The sequence below is a fragment of the Neoarius graeffei genome, chromosome 27 (assembly GCF_027579695.1).
Source record: "Neoarius graeffei isolate fNeoGra1 chromosome 27, fNeoGra1.pri, whole genome shotgun sequence".
In the NCBI taxonomy this organism is placed as follows: Eukaryota; Metazoa; Chordata; class Actinopteri; order Siluriformes; family Ariidae; genus Neoarius; species Neoarius graeffei.
The window spans coordinates 50,671,309-50,697,537 of NC_083595.1; the positions used below are offsets into that span (position 1 = coordinate 50,671,309).

Consider the following 26,229-nt stretch of genomic DNA (forward strand, 5'->3'; position numbering starts at 1 on the left):
CTGTTCGAACGGAAAGTGCCTGTAGCGGTGCAGTCTGAGCCCAGTCCGCCCGCACAGCTCTGCCACACTGCACCGCGGAAACTGCTCGCGAACAGGACGTGCGCATGCGCAGATTGAGCTTTCCTTCATCCGGGTTCCTTGCAGTCCGCTGTGTGGCTGAGGAGGCGGGAAATGGCGACTAGTGGTGCAGTGAATAAAACCTAAATTAATCAGAACAAAACACAAGAAACCGGCTTTAAATAAAACAAGCCGGTGCTGGGATCGTCTCTGCGGCAGCCGGGGGCAGGTTTCCGGGCTTCAGCAGTGAGTTCATGGTGTTTTTCACTGATTTCCTGCTGCTCGGCGGCTGTGGTGCTGCTCATGCTAACCGGCTTATGGCTGTTTATTTAAAACATTTCCACATTTACATTCGGATTGGTTTTGGAAAACCGGTTTGCATTCCCGGGTTATGGAGTGTAATTTTATCTAAATAATAAATTACACAGTAAAGCAGCTGAGCCCTGAGTTTATGAGTATATTCCACTAATGTGTTGTAATTGTTTTACCTTTTATTAAACTGTTTATTAGGGAAGGGCTGCTAAACATTCTTAACTCTTTGTATTATTTTATTTTATGGTTAGGAATAGAAATAGAAGACAGTTTACTGTAATTAGGTGTCAAACTGGTTCAATTCTACTAAAGAAATATGTTCTGCATCACTAAACATTGGCTTTAAAGGTGCAATAGGCGATTTTTTTTTTTATTCTTTACTTGTACAAATATCTTCAAAAATATGTAGGATATCGAAACACAGGATTAAGTTGGAGTCTTGGCAAAAGTGAATCAAGTGGCGGAGAGAACTAAGAGGGATTGGGAAACTAATTTCCGGTCCGTAAAGTTTGTGTTGGGATGCAGTCAGTAATTTTATAAAGGTGTTGATCCTGGGGGTGGAGCTATGAGAACATGGGTGGGATTAGGGGTATGGACAAAAAAAAAATAATTTCAGATTGTAAAGTTGAATTCTGGGTAAAATGTTCTATTTCTGTTGCTTTTGGAGTTTTGAGATGTTTTGCTGCAGCGCACACACTGTGTATCCTGTGTGTAAATGTTTTCCTGAGATGAAAAGCGTTACGCATTTTACGATTCCGGAGATTGCCGAAGCAGATGAACAATGATATCACGTGACCACCAGGGGGTGTGTTTGACCTACTTTTGACCAAAACAAGTCGGTGTGGGCGAACATGGCAGACTCTGCTCTCCCGCCAGCGGATATCTGGTCTCATTTTGAAGACGTCAGAATTTAAATGCATCATCGAGGCCTTTAACTTAAAGCTAGATGGCCTTTCAGATTTTTCAGGTGTAGGTCATTAAAAAGAATTTTCCCCGACACCCAATTATTTTTGTTTAGTGGATCGAAAGATACTGAATTTAAGGCACAGACTTCCAATTTTATTAGTTTTTTTTAAAAATAGAACAATTAATGAATTTATCTCCACGTGGCCCGAAGTTCTCCGCTATTTTTTCCTGCTTCACCATGACCCAATACAAGATACTACGTCATGTATAACGTGGTGGGCTTTCCCTGTTCACGCAAGGCATTGTGGGATGCAAATTTGAAGCAGGAGAGGAAAAATGGAGGATGTGAGTGTGTGAATGAAACGTGAAAGACTGACTACAGTAATGGAAAGTGAGAAGAAATGTTATTTACCAGCTGGGAGGTCCATATCGTGAAATACCGTGACCGAGGTCTTGAGAGCCGAGGCCAGTATTCAAGGCCAAGGTCACGGTATTTCACCATACGGACCGACCTTAAGCTGGTAAATAATATATTTATTTTTTCTTTACCAAATTCTAACAGAAAACGAGAGCGCCTGAAAGGGAAAGCCGAGCCGCCATTTTGAATCCTCATTCACGGCTGTAACGCAAATTGCTTCCTCCTCGGTATACAAGTGCACTTCCATGACAGGAAAAAAACTACATTTTGCCGCCTATGTAGTCCCCTATTTATACAAAATTGAGTCATTCAGAATTCAGCCATGTTTTTGCTTGACGTTAGCAAGTTAGAGGTTTTTATCTTTCTCCTGAAATGTTTTCTTTTATTTCTTCTTCCTCAGGGTAGTAAAACTCGATTTCGCTGTGAACACTGTCGTTATCGCTATCCATGCTGTAAAATTAATGCTATTCTCCTGAGAAATGCTGGCAAAAATTTATAAGATTTTTGATAATCTTATAAATAAATCTTATTTTAAAAAAAGATAAATGTTGACAAAAAATGCTATTATTTTTGTTGTTGTTGTGAACGAGTGAGTCGCCAGAGGTCCGTAACTGGGGTCCGTACCATAGGATACGGACCCACTTGCCAGCCAATCAGAGCGCAGGATTTGATGGAAACCGCACTGCGAAAAAAATAAGACGTTATGTTCTATACGAAGGAAAGGAAACGCAGGACCAAACTAATAAATATCGGCGCTCAGCGAGCACCCCGGTGTGATCAGCTGTTCGTTTAGCGACAGAATGATGGAACTGTCAGTGCACGCTCAAAGGGAAACCTGCGCATGCGCACACACACGGACTTCCTCTGTCTGCTTGACTGCACGAAGCGAGTGATTTCATGAACATTATTTGCTTTAATCCCCTCAAATTAATTAAATAACTTCCCAACCACAGAATGGCCTGATATTTTGTGAGATATTACAGAAATAAACAGATATCACAATGACCACATTTCAGAGGGAACTAAATTTCACCGATTTTATGAAATCGAAAGGCCGTCTCACTTTAATTCAATGAATTTTTTTTTTTTCCTCAGCTTTAAAGCAATATGGTGTTGGTGTAACGTGCTTGTATTATATAAACCATAAATGTTTATTTTAACATCCAGTGAAGTTTAAATGGGGAAAAATTTCCCAATTATTTATTTAAAAAAATACCCCACTACACCACTCCGTTTAATTTCATCTCATTATCTCTAGCCGCTTTATCCTTCTACAGGGTCGCAGGCAAGCTGGAGCCTATCCCAACTGACTACGGGCGAAAGGCGGGGTACACCCTGGACAAGTCGCCAGGTCATCACAGGGCTGACACATAGACACAGACAACCATTCACACTCACATTCACACCTACGCTCAATTTAGAGTCACCAGTTAACCTAACCTGCATGTCTTTGGACTGTGGGGGAAACCGGAGCACCCGGAGGAAACCCACGCGGACACGGGGAGAACATGCAAACTCCACACAGAAAGGCCCTCGCCGGCCACGGGGCTCGAACCCGGACCTTCTTGCTGTGAGGCGACAGCGCTAACCACTACACCACCGTGCCGCCCTCCGTTTAATTTGAAAAAATAAAAAAAAATAAGGCTCAGAAAACCCCAAGTAGTGTACATGGGTGTGGCCTAATATTTTAATGAGCACACTTGATGGACAGTTGTGATTCAAGTATTGTGGAGTTTTAGCCAAAGAATTAAACGCTGCACTCAGAATATTTAATACCATTTTCAAAGACGTGAAATGCAAAATCTTGAGTATTATTGTCTGTGTAGAAGGAAGGTACAGATTCTATTTAATAATAATATTTTAACTTTTTTTTTTTTTAAACTGGTTTTGTTTTCTGGTTTTGATTTTTTTTTTTAAGTTTGGTTTCGTCCTCCTCCAAGAAGGTTTTTAATAAGTGTAGTTGCATCACGATATAAAACTCATTCATTATAACATCTATAACTCGAAGATCTATCGTATGGAAGGAGTTGATGGTCATCTCAGCGACTTTTGACCACTAGCTTTTTCAGCGAGACGCAAATTAAATTTCCCTGGTAGAAAAAGCCGGCTCGGATTTTTTTTTCTTCGTGATGTTTGCACCCCGTGATCTGTGATCACTTCAGTAAAATAATAAAATTATGAAACCCTTTGTTGTACATCAAACCTCTGAACCTCAGTGGGTTGTTTTGTAGATGCTGCAGGTCAGAATTGTAGGTCAGGTGGAATTTTTCAACCTAGGTGAGAATTTTTAACCCAGTTCATAATTTGCTCTTGTAGTAAGGAGACTTACTATGTCTTGGGCTACGATTTGGGAAGACTTTTGTATTTTTAAGGTGTTGTGTTCGAATCCCAGTTAAGTATGAAAAGATGTTTAAAAAAAAAAAGGATAATTGGGTAGACAGACAGGCAGACAAGAGGAAGTGGATGGAAGAAAGAGAGACAAGAGAAGTGATGGAAAATTCCTTTTAGATAATCCAACATTTTACCTGGGTTGGAAATTATGAACTAGGTTAAAAATTTTAACCCAGGTTTAAAAAAAAATAAAAAATAAAAAAAATCACCTACGTTGAAATATATATTTTTTGGACCTGTAACATGTATCTCAGTTGTAATGGTGTGTCTTGAGCTTTGGGGCTTTATTTATTTTCAGACAGGAAAAGGTTCAAGTTCTTCGGACACATTTTCTGGACCAGTACAACGGTCTGGAATTAATTTACTGATCTCCGCCCATTTCCCGCCTCCCTTTCCAGATACAGTGCTGTGTTGTTTAAAGGAAGTTCACTTCAGGAAGGCTTTGGTTCGGTTTTTACGTTGCGTTCCTGCTTCTGATTTTCTTTTCTTTCTTCAGTTTCATCCATCTGACAGAAATTCTTCATGGACATCTGGACATGATAGACGTCTTTTCATGTTCTTGTTTAGTAACGCGTCATGGTCCGAGTCCCAAACAACTTGATTCCAGACTTTGAAACTTTTTTTTTTTATTATTATTATTACAGCATCCTGTCGCATCCTCCTGTAAATCTCACCGCTGTCAATTTCAGTCTTAGATGTGACCGTAAAACAAGATGAAGCTGAGAATGCGTGAAGCATCTCAGCCGCCAAACCCGTCTCGCCTCCGTCGGCAAGCCTGGAAACCCAAACGCAGACGATCGCAGTGCTCGCTCTTAGGAAAGGGCCTTCTGAAGACCGTCATCCATCACGATGCAGTGAAGGTAAACATCGTGACACGTTTTCTTCTCTCAGTACTGATTTCATTCTGTTCAGTGAGTCGACTCTTTTTTTTCTCACCTGGGATTTCAGGTGGAACAGAAGAAACAAGGAGGAGCTAAGAGGAGTCGTGTGTCCTGTGACCTCATCACCTCGTCCCCTCGAAGCGCCAGCGTCTGTAGGAAAGGCGTCAGACGCAGGAGCCGTTCTGCCAGTCAGGGTGAGGTGCCAGATAAAATCAAGCTCTTTAGATGAATTTACCCAGAAGGCATTGCACGATACATGAGTTGCACTTATGGAGGTTCGCTTGAAAACAGTCTACCAGGGTGTCCGCGGATCCTTAAAAAGTCTGATATACAGTATATGGCGTTTAAGGCCTTAAATAGCCTTATATTTTGCTAATATTTCGAAGTGTGGCATTAATTTTCATATGGGTGGCATTAAATTTCATCGGGGCACAAAAATATATGTTTGTACGTTTTTTTTTTTTTCCCGTGCTAACGTTGTTCAAACAGCGCACGTCAGTGTGTAACAAGAAGATGGCAAAAAGACCGCTCTGTACCTAAAAGTACAGGCGTCACACAACACTTAGGGGGCGGTGTTTTCCTTATAGTGTTGTGGGAAAAGACGAAGAAGTGGTTTCTTTAGCGTGGCAGACATGTAGGATGGGGAAGTGTAAGTTTAGGGACAAGTGGCTTGAGGACCAGAAATATAGCGGTTGGTTGTCAAAAGCAACGTCCGAAAATGAAGCTCGGTGTAAACTCTGCAAGAAAGACACAAAGTTGGGAACAATGGGCTCTACTGCCCTTGACGCTCACATGAAAGGGGAAAAGCATAAACGCTTTGCCGCCAGTCAGGTAACAACAGTTCCCATGCAGATGTTTGCAGCACCGGTTGCAAACGTTAGCGCAAAGCCCACTTTCCCTTCGGTGCCTACTTCTCCCAGCACAAGTGCCTTCGGTGCTTTCGCCTCGACCGCTACACTTAAGGCTGAAATACTGTGGGTTCTGCAAATGATTGACCGACACCACTCCTACAGTTCGAACGAAGACGTGGGCACCGTCTTCAGGGTAATGTTCCCTGATTCTGAATATGCAAAATCGTTTACTTGTGGGAAAGACAAGATTCTGTTCGTAAACTGGAGATGCACTGATTAAAATATAAATATGCTTTGACCATAATAGCCTAGAGTCTGATTTTTTAAAAATATTTTTTCCCCGCGGTAGTGGTCTTATTTTTTATTCTCACAGGTCTTAAAATGGCCTTAAAAAGTATTATTTTTGGTTATCAGAAATGTGCAGATACCCTGTCTACACTCAGTGAGCTCATACCATCACATGTCTTTCTGCAGCTGTGGAAATCTTTAACCTTCTGTAGCTTTCAGTCACGTGATCATTATTCCTCTTTTACCTCCAAAACGCTGACACACAGAAACTAGGAACCATGACGCGAGTAAACAGGCCAAAAGCAGCGTGAAGCTGGAGGCTGGAGATGCTTTGGACAGTCCTCCCCGAACCACCCTGCTGGGAACCGTCTTCTCTCCGGTCTTTAACTACTTCTCCCCAGCCAACAGAACAGGTGAGGTGTTCACACGCATCCATACCTTCTCAGGTCACAATAACTGCAGAACTTTTTCTATGAGGGTTTTTGTTCTGCTGTCTGACTCGGTGATATTTGATGAATCCTGAGATGTTCTGTCTCACGCATGACTCCAACAATGATCATCTGTTAGGTTTGGACCTGCCGGGTCAGGCCCTGGAGGCGGAGGAGATCATAAAGCAGCTGGATATGGAGCAGGTGGAGGAGATGCCGATGGGCACTGCCACATCATCGCCGGGGCAGTGTGCCCCCTCCTACCCCAGTGCCATGTCCCCCTACCACAGCCACGCCGAGAGAGGGGACGAGGAAGAGGATGTGGTCACTCACGCTGATCTGCCTCCTCTCACGGGTACAGAACTAGAGCTTCTGGAGGAGCAGTGGCCTTAGCTATGTCTGTCTGTCTGTCTTTTTGTCCATCTCTTTGGCTGGCTGGCCGTCTGTCTGTTCGCCTCTTTTTTTTTTTTTTGTCTTGTCTGTCCATCTGTCTCTCTTTTCATCTGTCTGTTTGTCTCTTTCTTTGCTTGTCGGTCTGTCTGTCCGTCTGTCCCTTTCTCCGTCTGTCCGTCTGTCCCTTTCTCCGTCTGTCCGTCTGTCCCTTTCTCCGTCTGTCCGTCTGTCCCTTTCTCCGTCTGTCCGTCTGTCCCTTTCTCCGTCTGTCCGTCTGTCCCTTTCTCCGTCTGTCCGTCTGTCCCTTTCTCCGTCTGTCCGTCTGTCCCTTTCTCCGTCTGTCCGTCTGTCCCTTTCTCCGTCTGTCCGTCCGTCCCTTTCTCCGTCTGTCCGTCCGTCCCTTTCTCCGTCTGTCCGTCCGTCCCTTTCTCCGTCTGTCCGTCCGTCCCTTTCTCCGTCTGTCCGTCCGTCCCTTTCTGTTTTCTCTCTTTTTTTGGGGGGGGCCTTTCTGGCTGTCTCTCTCTCTCTCTCTCTCTACCTACCTCTGTCTTTTTTTATCTGTCAGTTTGTCTGTCTTTCCACCTCTTTATTGTTCTGCCTGTTTTTCTCTTTTCCGATCTGTCTTTCTTTATTCATGAGTGTCTCTCCATCTCTTTGAGTCTGTCTGTCTGTCCTTTTCGGGTTTGTCTCGTACTTTGAGTGTCTGTCTCTCTGTTTCTCAGTATAACTGTCCGTCTGTTTATCAGTCTGTCTGTCTGTGTTAAGCTGCAGGATATCCTTCAGTCAGCGGTTATGTAGAGGTTCCTGCCTGCGTCCCCGACCCCTCGTGTGAGGAGGACTGGGAGGTGTTTGACCCGTGAGTACCGCTGCACTCCGATAGTGATGTCATTCAGTACACACCACAGCTTTGGACTAATTAACATCTGACGTTTAATCAGACACATGACCTAGAAACGTGGACGAAGCTGGCCAGCTGTCATATCTCAGCTCATGTTAGTGAGGAATAAAGTGGGTTTGGTTGTTACGGTAACCTTATGCTGGCATTATGATAATGTTATACGTTCATTAGCAGTTAGCTATCCAGCAGCCTGAGTCTGGACTGGAATTTTCTCAATCTGTCAGTCTGTTCTAGTTCTTTGTATCATGTCTAGATATTTGCAAGTTTTATTTTAGATTGTGTTGGATGTGTTTAGGTATTTCTTCATCAAGCACATACCGCCATTAACCGAGGAGCAGCTAACTCGTAAACCCGCCCTGCCCTTAAAGACTCGCAGCACGCCCGAGTTCTCCCTCGTCATAGACCTCGTAAGGATCAACTACAGTGTTATAGATAATCACCCATAACAACACATCTGATGTGTTACACTACAGCAGTTAATACTTATTAAATAAAAAAAGAAATGCACTATTTTTTTTTTTTTTTAAACAGTGTAATTGTTTGTTGTTTGTTTGAAGGATGAAACTTTAGTTCATTGCAGTCTGAACGAGCTGGAAGATGCAGCACTGACATTTCCCGTCCTTTTCCAAGATGTTATTTACCAGGTAATGAAACCATCACGGTGCTCAATGTGTTTATAATTAATTAATAAAATATCTCTGAGCTCAGCTGATATTTATTTTTACAAAAATGTAATTGAATTAAATTTAGATATACAACAACCAGGGAATCTAATCCTGAATTATTTGAGCGTTGTGAAGGTCTAAAGATACTTGATGGTGATCTTGGTCTTGGTATTTATATTTTTAACTTGTATTAGCTCGGCTAGCTAGCTGATTTTTGCTGTGTTCACACTTATACCGGTACGAAAGTGGTATAACTGTATCGATACAAAGTATGGCGGTACAGTTTAGTGCATCTGTCCACACTAGCGAGAAATGTTTGCGGTTTTCTTTCACGGTAGTTGAAATGCACGTGTGTGAAATGTTTCCGTGGTTACCGAGTAACTTCCTTCCGAGAATATGGCGGATGAAACAACGCGTGTGTGTGCTTTTTGTTGTCAATGTACAGTCTGTATTTCTGGTGGTCATTTATTCAGTCGAATCGTATAAAGCGCGCGAGGCAGTTGAGAAAGAAACAAAGAAAACGAATCTCCCTTTCTCCCCCCTCACTTTCTCCCTCTTCCCTTCTCTTCCCCTCCCTTTCTCTCCCTTTTCCCCTCTTCCTCCTTTCTTCCCCCTTTCTTTGCTCCATGTAGCTCCACGGTCGTTTTGAGCCATTTTGACGTTTTATTTACAGCTGGAAAGCACGTGCGTATTGTATTGTATGAATAACCCGGAAGACGTAGGAATGGTTCATTGCGCTTGCGCATTATATTTGTATCGATACAGAGCCGCTTCATCTGTCCACACTACAGCGAAGCGCCACAGTACCGATACTGTACCGGTACGAAACCCATACATTTGTGGGTTTCGTACTGATACAGTTATACCGCTACAGTACCGGTATAGTTGCTAGTGTGGACAGGTGTTGTGGTATGAAAGTAGTTTCGTATCGGTACAAAATCCCTAGTGTGGACAGGGTATTAGAAATACAGATTGTTGTTATTGTATCTAGAGAGATACTGTATTATTATACTCTGTCCATTCATTCAGTTAAGCCTTGGCGTAAACAGATTTTACGTATTTGCAACTTTTGATTTACTTTTACATGTAGTTCATTTATGACTTATTTTCATTCATAGCCAGTAGAAATTGTGAAATTTGTTTTACTAGAAGTCTAGAAATGATCATGGCATGTCCATTGAAAAGACACACTCTTACAACGTGTTCCAACGTGTAGGTTTCTTTCCCTTCAGATTCAGTTAGTGTCATTCTGTCGAAGGAGAGTGAGAAAGACAGCTAGGAAAAGAATTCCACGAGAGGGCGCTAATGCACCATTTAAATAGACAAGTCTGGGAAAATTACTGGTGATCTAAAAGGTCTGAAGATGTACACAAGTCCAGAAAGGCCATGAGTATCAGGACTGTTTTTTTTTTTTTTCTCACCTTAACATGGTGAAGTTATTTTCCGAGATCTCGTCTCAGTAGTGTACTAGTATTATGTCTTCGTGGTACACTGTCCTACATCATGTATCGGTGTTATGACGATTTTGCAGAAATTGCGTACTGTTGATGAAGGTGAAGAATGTTTCTCGAGCTGCAGATCATCTCTCAAACGTCATGCCGTAACCACAGAGACATCATAGTCGGTCCTGATATGCTACGTACAGCGAGATTGAGTGGAATAACTGTTTTTATTCTATCGGCACATTTTTATATCACACATCACATCACATTATCTCTAGCCGCTTTATCCTTCTACAGGGTCGCAGGCAAGCTGGAGCCTATCCCAGCTGACTACGGGCGAAAGGCGGGGTACACCCTGGACAAGTCGCCAGGTCATCACAGGGCTGACACATAGACACAGACAACCATTCACACTCACATTCACACCTACGCTCAATTTAGAGTCACCAGTTAACCTAACCTGCATGTCTTTGGACTGTGGGGGAAACCGGAGCACCCGGAGGAAACCCACGCGGACACGGGGAGAACATGCAAGCTCCGCACAGAAAGGCCCTCGCCGGCCCCGGGGCTCGAACCCAGGACCTTCTTGCTGTGAGGCGACAGCGCTAACCACTACACCACCGTGCCGCCCCCACATTTTTATATTTTTTTGCAAATTTGATAATAACTTGTCTAACAAAATCATTTCCGCTTCGAGTATGAACCAGTCCCCCCAGGATTCTGCAGGCCTTTTTTGTGATTGTTACAGGCTAAAATGTCTGATGTTGCGGGGGGGTTTCCAAAAAATTACGCTGAAAGTTGCGGTGTTTTTTAGGTTTTTGTTGCGATTACATTGCGGGAGGAAGTGAAAGTTATGAGAAATTGTTGCGATTTTCTCTTTTTGTGATTAAAATTGAGTGATATGTTAAATATTAAGTTATTACTGAAAAACTATTGATTAAAAAAACAAAGACACTGAGAAATGGTCCTATAAACAACTTTACCAATATAAAAGATTACCAGGACTACAAAAATGCAGAAAAATAGGCTTTACTTATCCAAATGCACCTGTTGGTTCAAAAGTTAAAGTGCAGAGAACCTCACAGCACAACATGAAGTTACCTTAAAATATAATATAAATGCCTCAGCTTTCATGTAAGAAAAAAAACTATTAATACTAGTACTGTGTGCAGGCAGTCTCTCCTGAAGACTAAATTAAACAATAATTATAAACTAATAAAATAAATGGCTCAGGCTTCATAGAAGAAAAAAACAGTTTGAACAGAATCTCACAGTATGATGCTGAAGCTGCCTAAACAATGGAAAATAAAATACCATTTTGGCAAAAATGTTGGCATCCATTAATTTCTTGTATTAAGTAAAAAATAATGTAAAGTGCACGCAGTCCTTCACTGTAAACATAACACACTTTCAGTAACAGAATTTAAGCCTACAGAAACACTGACTCGCACATGCAGTGTTGCCAGATACTGCTGATGTTTTCCAGTCCAAAATATGTTCAAAACCTGCCAAAATGCACTTAAAACCACCCAATCTGGCAACACTGCGCGCATGCTGCTTCTCTTGAATGTATACACGGAAGTAAGGCGGAAGGTAGTTTGTCGACGTCACCGACGATTGGTCAAATTTGCGGGAAAGTTGCGGTGATTGGATATAATTGCAACACTGCCCTGAATTCGCGGGGATTGGTTGAATTTGCATTGAAGTTGCAAATCGCAACATCGCGAAATCCTGGAGGGTCTGATAAACACACCGGCGAAATGACAGGAGCAATTTATGAAAAATGCTATATTAATAATTATTGAAAAATTTAAAAAAAGACATTCTTACCATCAAATACTTTTATTCCATATTTTAGTTGCATTTTTTTTATTATTTATGGGGAGGGTTGGAGTAGAGTTTTTATTTCACCCTCGGTTGGTTTAGTGCCACCATTTTGTTTCTTTTTCTCTACTCGCAGTATAGGAGCTGATATCCTAGTAGTAGAGTAGCCAATCAGAGCGTGCGATTGCTCATATCCAGTAAATGTGGATAGAGTAATAATCCTTGTATATGATCACTACAGTGTCCATGACTACAGAGTAGGGCTGCACAATTAATCGAATTTAATCAAAAATCGCGATTTTGGCTGCCACGATTAAATTAAATGAAAACTGCGATTTATTTACATTTAAAATGCGAGCTCTGCTGCATATCTGATCAAGCACTTTTTGACCAGTACTCCGCCAAACCATTAGGGGGCGAACCGACATATGTAAGGTTTCATTACTCCGCCTAAATAAGCAAGCAAGCCAAGTGCGCAGAGCTTCAGTGCAGCGGTATCCAGTGTTGCCAGATTAGGCGGATTTAAACATATTTTGGGCTGGAAAACGTCAGCAGTGTCTGGCAACACTGACGGTATCTTCTTCAAGGGGTGATAGCGTGAGAGTAGGTAACAGATTGAGCGTATTTAGCACTGGAGGCAATGGTGTGACCTGCCTTCGCTCATGTTTAAAGCCAGAGCATGTTGATAGGCTGGTCTTTCTAGCTAAAAACTTGTATGCTATGTAATTGTTGCAATTGAGTTTTCAGTTCCTTCATCCTTTGGTAATTTCTTGGATAAATTTAATTTATTTGTCATTTGGAAATCAGAATTTCTCTTTTAAATTTCATTCTGCACTGAAAGCTGTTCATATTGTTTGTTTGAATATAGTGAAATAAAATTTAAGTGATTTCCCTAACATCAAGAATAATCGTGATTAATAATCGTGATTATAATTTTGATCAAGATAATCGTGATTATCATTTTTTCCATAATCGTGCAGCCCTACTACAGAGTCACCTTCGGAAGGAAATTGTTTCGCACTGACAAACATTTCCTCTTGTGTTAGTCCTCGATTTAAAGAAATAAAATCAGATGCGCTCATTAGGCCATGGTCTAATGGTTAGAGAAGCAGCTTTGGGACCAAAAGGTCCCTGGTTCGGTTCCGTGGATCAGCAGGAATGGCTGAAGTGCCCTTGAGTAAGGTACCTAACCCTCGACTGCTCCCCAGGCTGCTCTGGGTGTGTCGTACGTCGCTCTGGATAAGATCGTCTGCTAAACGCCTGTCTGTGTAATCGTGCATTTCTACATCATGAGGAATTTAAGTTACGATATCAACGGCACAGAAAAGTTCAAATAACTCTCTGGACTTGTGTAAATATCCGTGTTCCCACCCAAGCGCTCGATGTATTTTAACCGTGATGCTGTTGGGTACCGTTTCTGTTGTTAGTGCTCGTATTTTTGTGCATGTGACCTGACTTTCTTTCTCTTTCCCTTTATCCACAGGTTTATGTACGGTTGAGGCCGTTCTTCAGAGAATTTCTCCAACGGATGTCTCAGATTTACGAGGTAGTCTTTTCTCCCGTTCGTCAATTCCATAGTACACGGTTGTACAAAAGTTGATCTGTGTGAACTGAAATGCTGTTAATGTCTGAGATTAGTCTTCAGATTTTAAAGGAGATACACAGAACCTTTATTTTAAAATATGTTTCTGAGTGGATAGTATCTCCATCCTTGACTCTTGTATGCTGCATAATTGGGAATAAAAAATATAGATATTTTCGAGAGTTAAAATCGACCGCGAAGTTGGCGTTAGAGCTGCTCCGCTGAGCCAGCCAGCCCTGAGTGCGTGACGTCACAGCGGGAACCGGGGCTATAGACTAAAGCCAGACTCTGCAGGCGAGAGCGGTTGCCATGGCCTCTTCGTTCGGATTTATTGGAGTTTCCTCAGATAGTACTTAATACATCTGACTGTGATAGTCCTGAAATTGGAGTGTTTGTACGTGCTACTGCTATACATGTAGAACTGTATCAGTTCGAACCATCGGAAAGTGAATCCGATAGTAACACGTCGGCCACGGAGGCCCCACCTTATGAAATAAAGCCGTCTAGAGAATCGGATGGAATTGAACTGACAGTCTCATGTGACTCTCATTAAAACAGGATAGGTGTTCTAATTTATGCAACATACATGCATGCATTTTCACTGATAAAACGTAAAAGACTAATTAAATAATCAGATGAAGTGAGACAATCGCATTCTGAAGCAAATTAAATAATCTTATACCGGTAACTTAAACACACAATACAAGTTACATGTATTAATCTAAATGCAAGTAAACAGTGAGTGTTATGTAAACAAATGAGAGTCGCATCTTACCCGTCTGTATTCTCGCTTCTTGAAGGCTGAGCTTGGTTTGAAACAGTGTGACTTTCTGTTCTTCGTTCATTCGCTTCTTCCACATAAGGGCGAGATATTGCTGCTGAGGCAAGGAGTGGTGGTGGGGGGGTGAGCATATCCAGCGGAGAAATCTGAAGACTGGTCCACTCTAGCCTGGGCCCGCCCATCCTAAGCGTGACGCAACACGAGGGCCTGTTGCGAGCTTAGTCTGGCCAGGCAAGCTATCTACAGCTCTTCCAAGCTCCCGAAAAATCGGGAGCCAATCAACTTTGAGCATCTCCAACGGCCCTGGGTAGAGGCGTGTTCAAGGCAGTGACGTAGTAGAACTGCGACCGGAAGCCATAGATTGTTTACAGAATCTATGCCGGAAGTGCTTCGTTCACTAGAAACATTATGAACATGGAGCAGCGGCAAGCCTTTGACACAGCGGTAGATGCTGTATTGAAAGCGTTCAACGGGAAGTTCTCATTGAAAACGGAGCAAAGAGCAGCCCTGGAGGTATTTATCTTCTTCCTGTTACTCAAGCAGTTTCCATCGCGTCACATGCGTCAGAGGAAAGAGTGATGTGATTGGTTTAAGCTTCGTCACAGCCTTTTCTGGCTTCGACGAGTAGCAAACTGAGGCATTTCAGGGAGGCGGGTCAACCACGCCTTTGGGAAACGGTTGGGCTTAATATCTTTGCCAGACCAAATGCTCGCAGAGCTTTGAAGTCACGTTAGCCAGACTAGGTCCACTCATTCTCCATTTTCTCCATACTGAGTACTCCGCTATTACTGCTCGGCTCACGCTCCGGGAGAACTGGTGCAACTGGATTGCTTTCCTTTTCTTGTAGTTTTCTTTTCCTTTAATTGTTGGTACTGCACCCTATTTCAATACGGGCTTATAGCCAACGCTCCTCAACAGATCAGAGGTCTCGTACGAGTCATCAGTAAAATGTACAGAGCAGAGGAGAGACCACTCTGTAGGCGCCCAGTCCGTGAATTTCTCTCAAAACGCGTCCAAATCTTTGCAGTTTGAAGGTTCTTGGGCCATGAATGCAACGCAAATCCACCTTCTGTCGTGTTGCAGCAACACATCAATGTGGCATGGCGATAAATTAGCTCAAAATGGAGGCTCGAAGTTGCAGTCAGCTCTGTTTTAGTGTAGCGAAAATGGCGACGAGACAGATTGCCTTCCCACTGTGACGTCATAGATGTCAAGGTCAGTCACTCGGACCGCTACCTATATGAATCACTTTAATCATAAAAATTACTATATTAGATTTATCGTTAACGCTTAAAACTATTCCTGTGCCATTCTCGAGGTCTCAAGGCATTTATAAACGAAAAGTCAGGCCATGGTTCTGCGTATCTCCTTTAACTACATCTAAAAAAGGTGTTTTGTTGTTGTTGCTTTACTGTCCTTTTAAATAAAAGCATGTTTTTATAGACTGATTTTTTTTTCACTGCTTAAAAATAAAAAAAAGTATGTGTTGTGTTGAATAGCTGTAATTTGAAAACAAGACTTCATTTGTTTATTTTTTTTCTCCATCAGATCATTCTTTTCACTGCTTCGAAGAAAGTTTACGCAGATAAGTTGCTGAACATTCTCGATCCAAAGAAACAGTTAGTCCGGTAAGTGGGTTTATGGTTTCATGGGTAATTTTTATCAAAACTGTTAAGACTCTTTGTTGGGGGGGGGGGTCGTCTGTCAATTTTGCTGCAGCTCTCTTTACATATCACTTCCATCAGGGTTTTTTCTAGAAAAATTTAGTAAGAGGGCACTCACCATGGCGAGGGAGCGAAGCGGGATGGTGCCGGTTGTCCGTCCGTCACCCCCCTCCGCTGTGCGAAGCCTTGGAAAAATTGAGGCTACAATGGGGCATTCTGAGGCCATCTGAGAGGGGAATTGTAACAAATTGTCTGTCAACATTGAAAAAGAAAGAAGTAATCATCTTCTGCCCCGGACAGTCTTTGGCTTTCTTCCGTTTCGTGCCTTGGGATGACATCTTTAAATGCCCAAGTGTCAACAAAAACAACTCGCGAACTACTTCTGTCAAAAACTCCCACGCCGGTGGGTGAAAGGTCATTCAGTCTCGAGAAATCTCGCTCTACAAGTCAGTTGACCTTGTATGTAAGGGCCTCTGCATGCTCTTGCGACAAGGCTTTCGCAGATAGCTTTTCGCAGACAGTTGTAATTTATCGTTGAGCGGGGAGTAATAGGCGTGCGTGATGTTATTCACCGCCACAACGCAAGGGGGCCCGAAGTCGCGAAATCGCTAGGAGTAGTTGGTGGGCGTGGTTAGTGGAGTGTTTATCCTCCGGTTACTTATAATGACTAGAATTGGAGTCGTATAGATGTACGTACTTCCTCACTTCCTCGATCAACCGCTCTTCGTGCTGCTCCATCTTCGCTCGTGTTTTTAAAAATGGCGGTCGTGAAAACAAACCAAACCGGGAAAGTAGGGAAGCGGAAGTGCGTGTACAGCGGATGTAGAGTGGACCAATCAGAGCCCTCTTGTCTGCGATGCTGTCTGCAAGGCTTCTGCTGTGGTCACAATTTTTGGGAGGTGCGCGCAGAGCGTCTGCGAAGGGGGGGGGGGCTATGCAGACGCCATCTGCGAGGACCGCGTTGTCAGCATAAATTGGCCTTTACCCATGTCAAATCTCGCAAGAGCAGCCATGACAAGTAAACAACATGGCGCCTCGGTCTGGAAAACGCCAATTCTGATTGTTTTTTGCACTGTCTGGCGGTGTATCTACAACCCCGATTCCAAAAAAGTTGGGACAAAGTACAAATTGTAAATAAAAACGGAATGCAATGATGTGGAAGTTTCAAAATTCCATATTTTATTCAGAATAGAACATAGATGACATATCAAATGTTTAAACTGAGAAAATGTATCATTTAAAGAGAAAAATTAGGTGATTTTAAATTTCATGACAACAACACATCTCAAAAAAGTTGGGACAAGGCCATGTTTACCACTGTGAGACATCCCCTTTTCTCTTTACAACAGTCTGTAAACGTCTGGGGACTGAGGAGACAAGTTGCTCAAGTTTAGGGATAGGAATGTTAACCCATTCTTGTCTAATGTAGGATTCTAGTTGCTCAACTGTCTTAGGTCTTTTTTGTCGTATCTTCCGTTTTATGATGCGCCAAATGTTTTCTATGGGTGAAAGATCTGGACTGCAGGCTGGCCAGTTCAGTACCCGGACCCTTCTTCTACGCAGCCATGATGCTGTAATTGATGCAGTGTGTGGTTTGGCATTGTCATGTTGGAAAATGCAAGGTCTTCCCTGAAAGAGACGTCGTCTGGATGGGAGCATATGTTGCTCTAGAACCTGGATATACCTTTCAGCACTGATGGTGTCTTTCCAGATGTGTAAGCTGCCCATGCCACATGCACTAATGCAACCCCATACCATCAGAGATGCAGGCTTCTGAACTGAGCGCTGATAGCAACTTGGGTCGTCCTTCTCCTCTTTAGTCCGAATGACACGGCGTCCCTGATTTCCATAAAGAACTTCAAATTTTGATTCGTCTGACCACAGAACAGTTTTCCACTTTGCCACAGTCCATTTTAAATGAGCCTCGGCCCAGAGAAGACGTCTGCGCTTCTGGATCATGTTTAGATACGGCTTCTTCTTTGAACTATAGAGTTTTAGCTGGCAACGGCGGATGGCACGGTGAATTGTGTCCACAGATAATGTTCTCTGGAAATATTCCTGAGCCCATTTTGTGATTTCCAATACAGAAGCATGCCTGTATGTGATGCAGTGCCGTCTAAGGGCCCGAAGATCACGGGCACCCAGTATGGTTTTCCGGCCTTGACCCTTACGCACAGAGATTCTTCCAGATTCTCTGAACCTTTTGATGATATTATGCACTGTAGATGATGATATGTTCAAACTCTTTGCAATTTTACACTGTCGAACTCCTTTCTGATATTGCTCCACTATTTGTCGGTGCAGAATTAGGGGGATTGGTGATCCTCTTCCCATCTTTACTTCTGAGAGCCGCTGCCACTCCAAGATGCTCTTTTTATACCCAGTCATGTTAATGACCTATTGCCAATTGACCTAATGAGTTGCAATTTGGTCCTCCAGCTGTTCCTTTTTTGTACCTTTAACTTTTCCAGCCTCTTATTGCCCCTGTCCCAACTTTTTTGAGATGTGTTGCTGTCATGAAATTTCAAATGAGCCAATATTTGGCATGAAATTTCAAAATGTCTCACTTTCGACATTTGATATGTTGTCTATGTTGTATTGTGAATACAATATCAGTTTTTGAGATTTGTAAATTATTGCATTCCATTTTGATTTACAATTTGTACTTTGTCCCAACTTTTTTGGAATCGGGTTTGTACTATGATTAGAATATTTTTGGAGTAATTATAACGTATTTGATGATCAGACACATTGTCATGTGGTGTTGCTGGGATGTTTTCACGGAGAAAAGATCGTTTTGAGAAAGATTGCATGTTGTGCAGTAGCATATAAGTGCATGGCCTAAGTGTGACTTGGGGTTCAGTCGGCATTTCAGTAAGGGGGCCCACGCTGAGAGTAAGGGGGTGCAGCGCCCCTGTTCCCCCGTTTAGACGAAAGCCTGACTTCCATATCCTAAATCCTGATTACACCGAAACCTGACAGCTGTGTGTTAATGAACAAAGCTCTTCTCCGTTTGCTAATCAGGCTGTGAGTCTGCTAAGTCAGGAATAACACACGACGAGGAGTGCTGTTCACGGGAAATAGTCCACACTGGGGTGGTGTGATTTAAGCAGAGTTAGTGTTACCATCTTAAAGATGATGATTTTCCTTTAACAGCATGCCCTGAAGTGTGTTGTTCCTCTTTATAATTAATAACAGAACCAACTCCTCTGTCGTGAGGACTTTACTGCGGTGGAAAACCTCCTACTGCGACTGACTGACCGCTCCAGGTCCCTGACACTATTCCACAAACCTGTCCTAACATAACGTCATGCTTCATCATATCAACGATCATACACTGTTCTTTGTGAAATAACAACAAAGATTTAAAAAATCTGTTTATCCTTAATTGGAGATGCAGGTGACTGGATTCCCTGTGAACAAGCTGTTACTATAGAAACGATAACAATAACGGTGTGTTAAGGTAAACCTGTAATTGTGGTTCGAGCTGCTGTTCTAAAAGATATATTAATTAAACACCTTCTGACATTCAGACATTTAATTTCACTTTAAATGCATTACATGCAAACCGCCAGGAAAGCCCGTAACGAATACGCAAAGTTCGGTTGCACCATTGACGTGACATTACAGAAACCGCGTAGAATGAGAACATTGTTGGTTTAATAAAATAATAATAATCTAAGCCTTACATTTACAGTTTAACGTCATGTAATTATGCTACGGTTGCATAAATAAATATATAAGAGGAAAAATGGCATTGGTATACAGCGGTAATAAAATCCTCGTGCCGGTGCGTGGCGGTTGTTTCACTGGCTGTTATTGCAGTGCAGGTGAGATCCGGGTCAGACGGACAGGTGAAGGGTCCACGTGATATTCAGGTGTCGACTCTTTTTGGTTTGTCTGCGTTATTCACTCTTATCCTGGTGCTGGCGTGGAAACCTATACATTTTTCTTTCCACTGTGTTTTTTCAGGCACAGATTATTTCGCGAGCATTGTGTCTGTGTCCAGGGGAACTACATCAAAGATCTAAATATTCTTGGGAGAGATCTCTCAAAGACCATCATTATTGACAACTCGCCGCAAGCGTTTGCATATCAGGTGAGAGAACATTCGCTGGGAAATAAAACATCTTTTGCACAAGTTGTATCGTATAAGCCCCGCCCCCTGGGTGAGTTGATGTCACGGTCCTTGATATAAAGCCAGCCTCCAACTTGGATTTGAAGTATGTTAGTAAAATAAATAAATCAGCCTAAGATTATTTTTTAATTCCCCAGAGTTGCTCTTCACAATAATACTTTTTAATTAATTGTAATCTCTCAATAACAGTAATTACCTTCAGCAGAGGTTCAAGTGAGTTGGGCCAAGCCAAGGTCTTTATTTACATAATTCTGCAATAAAAGTGACTTTCACACGTTTGTTTATTATGAGGTCTTTTTAATTATGTTCTTCAACAGTCATGCTTGTTGTAATCCGGGTAGAAACTCTGGACTGAAGTCAGACTGTAGGAGTTTGTTTGTTTGTTTGTTTGTTTGTTTGTTTGTTTGTTTGTTTGTTTGTTTGTTTGTTTGTTTGTTTGTTTTACTCGCAAGTTCATCAGTGAGTTCAGTAAATCCTCGTGGTGTTTGTTGATCACAGCTGTCTAACGGGATCCCGATCGAGAGCTGGTTTGTGGATAAGAACGACAGCGAACTCCTCAAGCTGGTGCCTTTTCTGGAGAAGCTGGTGGAGCTGGTACGTCACTCGCAGCAGCTCTTCGTTACACACTGAGGCTTTATAGTGAAGGAAATCTCTTCCTGCTTTACTGCTTCGACTTTTCCCAAGAATTCATTTTTGGAATATTGGATGGAAAACTGTCGAGGCATATTTATTGGCACTGGGGTGAAACAAAAGACCTCAATCCTTCCTTCTTTCCTCTCTTTCTTTCTATTCCTTCTGTCCTCTCTCTTCTCTTTCTCTCCCTCTTTCTTCCTTCTTTCCTTTCTTCCCTTCTCTTCCTTATTTCCTTCCTTTTTCTCTTTTGCTCTCTCCCTCTTTCTTTCTCTTCCTCTCTTGCTTTCTCCCTTCTTTCCTTCCTTTCTCTTTCTCTCCCTCTTTTTCCTTCCTTCCTCTCTTCCTATCTCTCTTCTTTATTTCCTTTCTCTTGCACGCTCTCTCCCGTCCTTCTTTTCTTCCTTCCTTCTTTCCTTTCTTCCTCTCCCTCTCTTTCCTTTCTTCCCTTCTCTTCCTTATTCTCTTTTGCTCTCCTTCCTTCCTTCCTTCCTTCCTTCCTTCCTTCCTTCCTTCCTTCCTAACTTTTTCTCTCCCTTTTTTCCTTCCTTCCTCTCTTCCTATCTCTCCATTCCTTCTTTCCTTCCTCTTTCCTTTCTTCCCCTCTTCCTTATTTCCTTCCTTTTTCTCTTTTGCTCTCTCCCTCTTTCTTCCTCTTGCTTTCTCCCTTCCTTTCTCTTTCTCTCCCTCTTTTTTCCTTCCTTCCTCTCTTCCTATCTCTCTTCCTTATTTCCTTTCTCTCGTGTGCGCGCTCTCCCATCCTTCCTTTCTCTCTCTCCCTATCTCTCTTCTTTATTTCCTTTCTCTCACATGCTCTCTTTCTCCCGTCCTTCTTTTCTTCCTCTCTCTCTCCATTCCTTCTGTCCTCTCTCTTCTCTTTCTCTCTTTCCTTTCTTCCCTTCTCTTCCTTATTTCCTTCCTTTTTCTCCTTTGCTCTCTCCCTCTTTCTTCCAATTCCTTCCTCTCTTGCTTTCTCCCTTCCTTTCTCTTTCTCTCCCTCTTTTTTCCTTCCTTCCTCTCTTCCTATCTCTCTTCCTTATTTCCTTTCTCTCGTGTGCGCGCTCTCCCATCCTTCCTTTCTCTCTCTCCCTATCTCTCTTCTTTATTTCCTTTCTCTCGCGTGCTCTCTCTCTCCCGTCCTTCCTTTCTTTCTCTTTCCTTTCTTCCCTTCTCTTCCTTATTTCCTTCCTTTTTCTCTTTTGCTCTCTCCCTCTTTCTCTTCTTTCCTTCCTTTCTCTTTCTCTCCTTTTTTCCTTCCTTCATCTCTTCCTATCTCTCTTCCTTATTTCCTTTCTCTCGTGTGCTCTCTCTCTCTCTCTCCTTCCTTCCTCTCTCTCTCCCCCATTCCTTCTGTCCTCTCTCTTCTCTTTCTCTCCCTTTTTCTTCCTTCTTTCCTTCCTCTCTTTCCTTTCTTCCCTTATCTTCCTTATTTCCTTCCTTTTTCTCTTTTGCTCTCTCCCTCCCTTCTTTCCTTCCTCTCCATCTCCTTCCTTGTGTGCACTTTCTCCCTCCCTCCCTCTTATTCATCTCCTTACCTTCCTGTCTGTCTCCCTCCGATGACCCTGACTATGCTGTGATGCGGAGCGATCAGTGACAGTGTTGTTCAGGGTTTGGAGTAAACCTGCTTATCATTTAACAGGTTATTAAAGAACTTTCCTCACCTGTACAATTTTATTACACACCAATTTAAAACTATACATTTTTTACACACCTTTTCTGTCCTTTTTCAACGATAAATGATTGACTGGCTGTTTCCTCGATTCATTTTTAAATCGTCGAGTCGTTCCAGATCGTCCGATCATTACACCCCTTTTAAACCGCAGGTTTTTCTCACGTTTGTCATTTTGTTTTGCCTTCTCTAGAACGAGGATGTGCGGCCACACGTACGTGAGCGCTTTCGTCTCCACGACCTGCTGCCTCCTGACTGAAGCGCGAGTCTTGGGACGTCTGCAACCGAACACGAGTCAGAAAAACTGATGAGCACGACAGAAAACCAGCCTTCTGTTTTAAAACACAAATGGTTGCCTTTTATATTTCCTGATGAGAGGAAAAAGAGAGAAGATTTAACAGGATTTATAAAAAAAAAAAAACAACAACAACTGCTGTACAGATGTGTAAATGAGACTGTGTCCTTTCTCCGAGTCTCGGCACTTGGAGTGTTTGGTTTCGTTCTGCATGTGCTCGGCCTGTCGTTTCACTCGCTTTATCCGCTGAAGTGAGCGTCCACAGTGTTAAACAGGATCCTCCTCTTTTTATTTCCGTCGGTGCTCCAGTGGAACGATGTTTCAGTTTTTAATGGAAAAAGTCATAACTTTTGGGTTTTATTCTTCAGTTATTCATCTTAAAGCGTATTCTTCAGTGACTTGGGTATTATTCATTAATTACACTGAAACCGATAGGACAAGTGTGTAGTTAGGGATTTAAGTCTGGACCAGCCAAATGTTTAAGTGGATTAAATACTCACTGGCCACTTTAATAGGAACACTTGCACCCCTGCTCAGTTATAGTGATTGGAAAGAGGAAAAAAAAAAATTTCTTGCTCTTTTCCCAGTCTGTGCTGTTTCCCAAAAGTATCGTAGCTCAAAGATCATCGTTAAATGGTAGAACGAGCAGCACAGTGAACGCCCTCTCTCCTAGTTAAGATGCTCTTAGCATTGAGGCTTTTGGGAAACCCGCCACTGTTCGAGTCTCGGTTACTGTATGTAGTGGTCTTGTGCTCTCGTAACCCATCTGCCTCAAGGATCCGCCGTGTTTCGAGATGCTTTTCTGCTCCGCATGGTTGTAAAGAGTAGTTATTTGATTTATCAAAGGCTTCCTTTCAGCTCAGAGCAGTCTGGAGGTTCTGCTGTTTCCATCTGCGCAGCTGCTCCTCACTGGATGTTTTCGGTTGTTTCTTTTGCACCATAGTGTGTGTGAGAGAGAGGGAGAATCCCAGGAGATCAGACATTTCTGAAATGCTCAAATCAAACCGTCTGGTATAAACAACAACCGTGCTCCAGTCAGAATCGCTGAGATCAGACGTTTTCTCATTCTGATGTTTGACATGATTTGATTGTCTGATTGGAATTACACAAATGAGCAGCTGTACAAGTGTTCCTATTAAAGCGGCCGTGACGACTAAATATCTTGCTCTGTTTTCCTGGAGGAGGTTATGACGTGTTCTAGAAGTATTTGGACAGCTGCACTTTCAGTACATGTCGTTCATACCCAAGTTATGATTTTCGAGAACACCACCTGAGGTCACTTTTTTTTTTTAAACCGTTTTTATCAAGTGGGTTTTATTTTATTTTATTTTTTGTATTAGATATCTATTTTTTTAAATCAGTGTTCATGGTCCATGACGGTTTACTATTCATTTGTAAATAAGTGTTTTTAATGGAATAGAGCTAAAGTAGCATGAGGGTTTTTTTTGTTGTTGTTTTTTTTCGCGCAAACTGAAATCGCCCACATCACATGAGTGCGTGGGTCGTAGCAACATCATCGACTGGCATGCTCTAATCAAGACTTTTTTTTTTTTTAAATGAAGCAAAATGATTTGCCAATAAAACAAATGACACCACTTAACACACATGCGCGGAATTAATAAAATGAATAAAAATGTCTAGAAAATGGCTAATAATCTCACAACAAGGCACAAATATTCGATACAGTGACCGTGTTCCTGACTAACATGTTGTTTTTACAGTGTTGATGAGCTAGCTTTTCTTTAGAAGCACTTTTTGCTTTGTTCGTGGATCTCTGCAACCTCCAGGGATCCATGAAGCATATTCGAGGGGTCCGTGATTATTTAAAAAAATAATAATTTTTATTACAGTTTTGAAAATCATAACTCGCCCTTATCAAAGTTATTCTGTTTAGAAATGATGTCCGCTGGAATAAAAAGGGGGGGGGGGGGGGGGTTCTGTGGGTCAAAAGTTAAAAATAATGTTTAACGTGCCTAATTTTTTTTTAAACTGGAGAAAGTTTGGAAACCCCCAGGGTAAAGGATTGAATTTCCATTTGCAATTTTTTTTTAAGGCACTTATATATATGAAATGTAATCTTGTGAGCATGTTGAAGAATTTTTGAAATTAGAAATCTTGAGAAATCCTAATTAAAATCGAAGGCAATACTAAATCACTAAAATATTCAGAGTTAAGTCTAAATTTAATGCAATAATAAAAACAATTATACATTTTGGTGCTGCAGTAATGAATTTGTATCTAATTGAAGGTTTATATGAAAATTAACTTCATGAGTGTTTTGGTTTTAATTTTATTTCTAGCATTTTATTCTAAAATGTTTGTGCTGTTAAGTGTTTAACTGCGTATCTGATGAGCTTTAAAGCCTTCATGTATCAAAGTGCATTTTTAAAAAAAATCCCTGAAATCCATAGTAGGAAAAAAAGCTTCTGTAAAATGTTTTAAATTTGTAATAAATAATTGCAAAGCAATACAGGAGGAGAAGTGATCCCAAGGATCCTGCTCAATTTTTAAAAAAGAAAAATAAGAAGAAAGGAAGGAAGTGTGTACTATTCTTTCTCATTGAAAGAGTTCACAATCACTTACATAAAGTATGCAAATGGATTGCGTGTATTTTATTAATGCGTGTTGTACAAAACAGCAGTCATTCTTTATTTTTTGTGGTGGTTTTTTTTTCCCCCTCCTTTCCCTGCATGCTGTGTGTGAGATTTTTGTCCTGAGTGCAAAAATTCAGCTGTAAATATTTGCGAGAGTTTTTCAGGCACATAATAATCCAAGAGACTTATTTTCCATTTTTCTCACAAAGCTGGAACAGAAAACACTCAGTGACGCGAAAATCCTTAACGTAAGCAAACTTTTTTTTTTTCTTTTCATCTTTGATCTAAAAAAAAAAGCAGTTAATTTTAAATGAACATGTATTTATCTCTGTTTGTTTTTCTCTTTACTGTACTGTGTGGGTTTTTTTTTTTTTGTATGTTCAATTCACCCTCAACCTGAATTCCTGGCTGTTTTTGTGGGAAAGTCCTGAATTAAATTTTAACCGTGGCAGATTTTCTGCACAAACCAAACTGTGTTCCAGATGTGTGTGGGGTGTGTTTATTTATTTTTTATTTATTTATTTTAATTTAATGCAGGGTTTTTTAAATATAAAACACCATTTAAATCAGAACTGTTAAAATCTTAACAGAACTTGTAAAGTTGTTCATAACTTAAAAGCAGTAGGTCTGAATAAAGAGAGACTTTTTTTTTGTCTGATATAAATTTGTGTTAAATATATATTTTAAAAAGTTGCCGTCTGAAAGGTGGCATCAGTGGAATGGTTTCTTTCTCTCCATTGTTTTTTCTTTGTTTCCTTTCCTTATTTCTTTCTGTTTGTCTTTTTTCTTTTCTTTGGCAAATACCTCTTAATGTCTTACTTTTGTTTTGAGGTTTTTTATTTTCTGCCAAATAATGGCTGGTATTTAACTTTTATTAAAAAGAAAATCATGGTTTGTTTTATTTATTTATTTATTTAGCCAAATAACTCGGTGTCTTTTTTTTTTTTCTTTTTTTTTTTTTTGAAAATATATTTAATTTTTGCCAAAGTATCTTACTTTCCAAAAAAAAGAGAGAAACAGTTAACACTTTCTATGAAGCTGCTTGTGTTGTGTGTCTCTGGTGTGTTGGGGTGCAGAGAAAGTGGGAGCAGCCTTCACAACAGGTGTGTATTTTTTTTAATT

The 26,229-nt window shown here is 41.5% G+C and overlaps 1 protein-coding gene across 1 annotated transcript; it reads left to right on the forward strand.

Annotated features, from left to right (window-relative positions):
* The first annotated feature begins 123 nt into the window (after nt 1-123).
* ctdspl2b (CTD (carboxy-terminal domain, RNA polymerase II, polypeptide A) small phosphatase like 2b) lies at nt 124-25,578 on the forward strand. Its single transcript, XM_060911218.1, has 13 exons — nt 124-303; nt 4,774-4,944; nt 5,033-5,159; nt 6,371-6,517; nt 6,672-6,887; nt 7,691-7,781; nt 8,119-8,230; nt 8,381-8,467; nt 13,238-13,300; nt 15,666-15,745; nt 19,754-19,880; nt 20,418-20,513; nt 22,412-25,578. Exons 2-13 carry the CDS (start codon nt 4,798-4,800, stop codon nt 22,475-22,477), a joined length of 1,359 nt encoding a protein of 452 aa, XP_060767201.1. The 5' UTR covers nt 124-303; nt 4,774-4,797; the 3' UTR covers nt 22,478-25,578.
* Nucleotides 25,579-26,229: the final 651 nt, after the last annotated feature.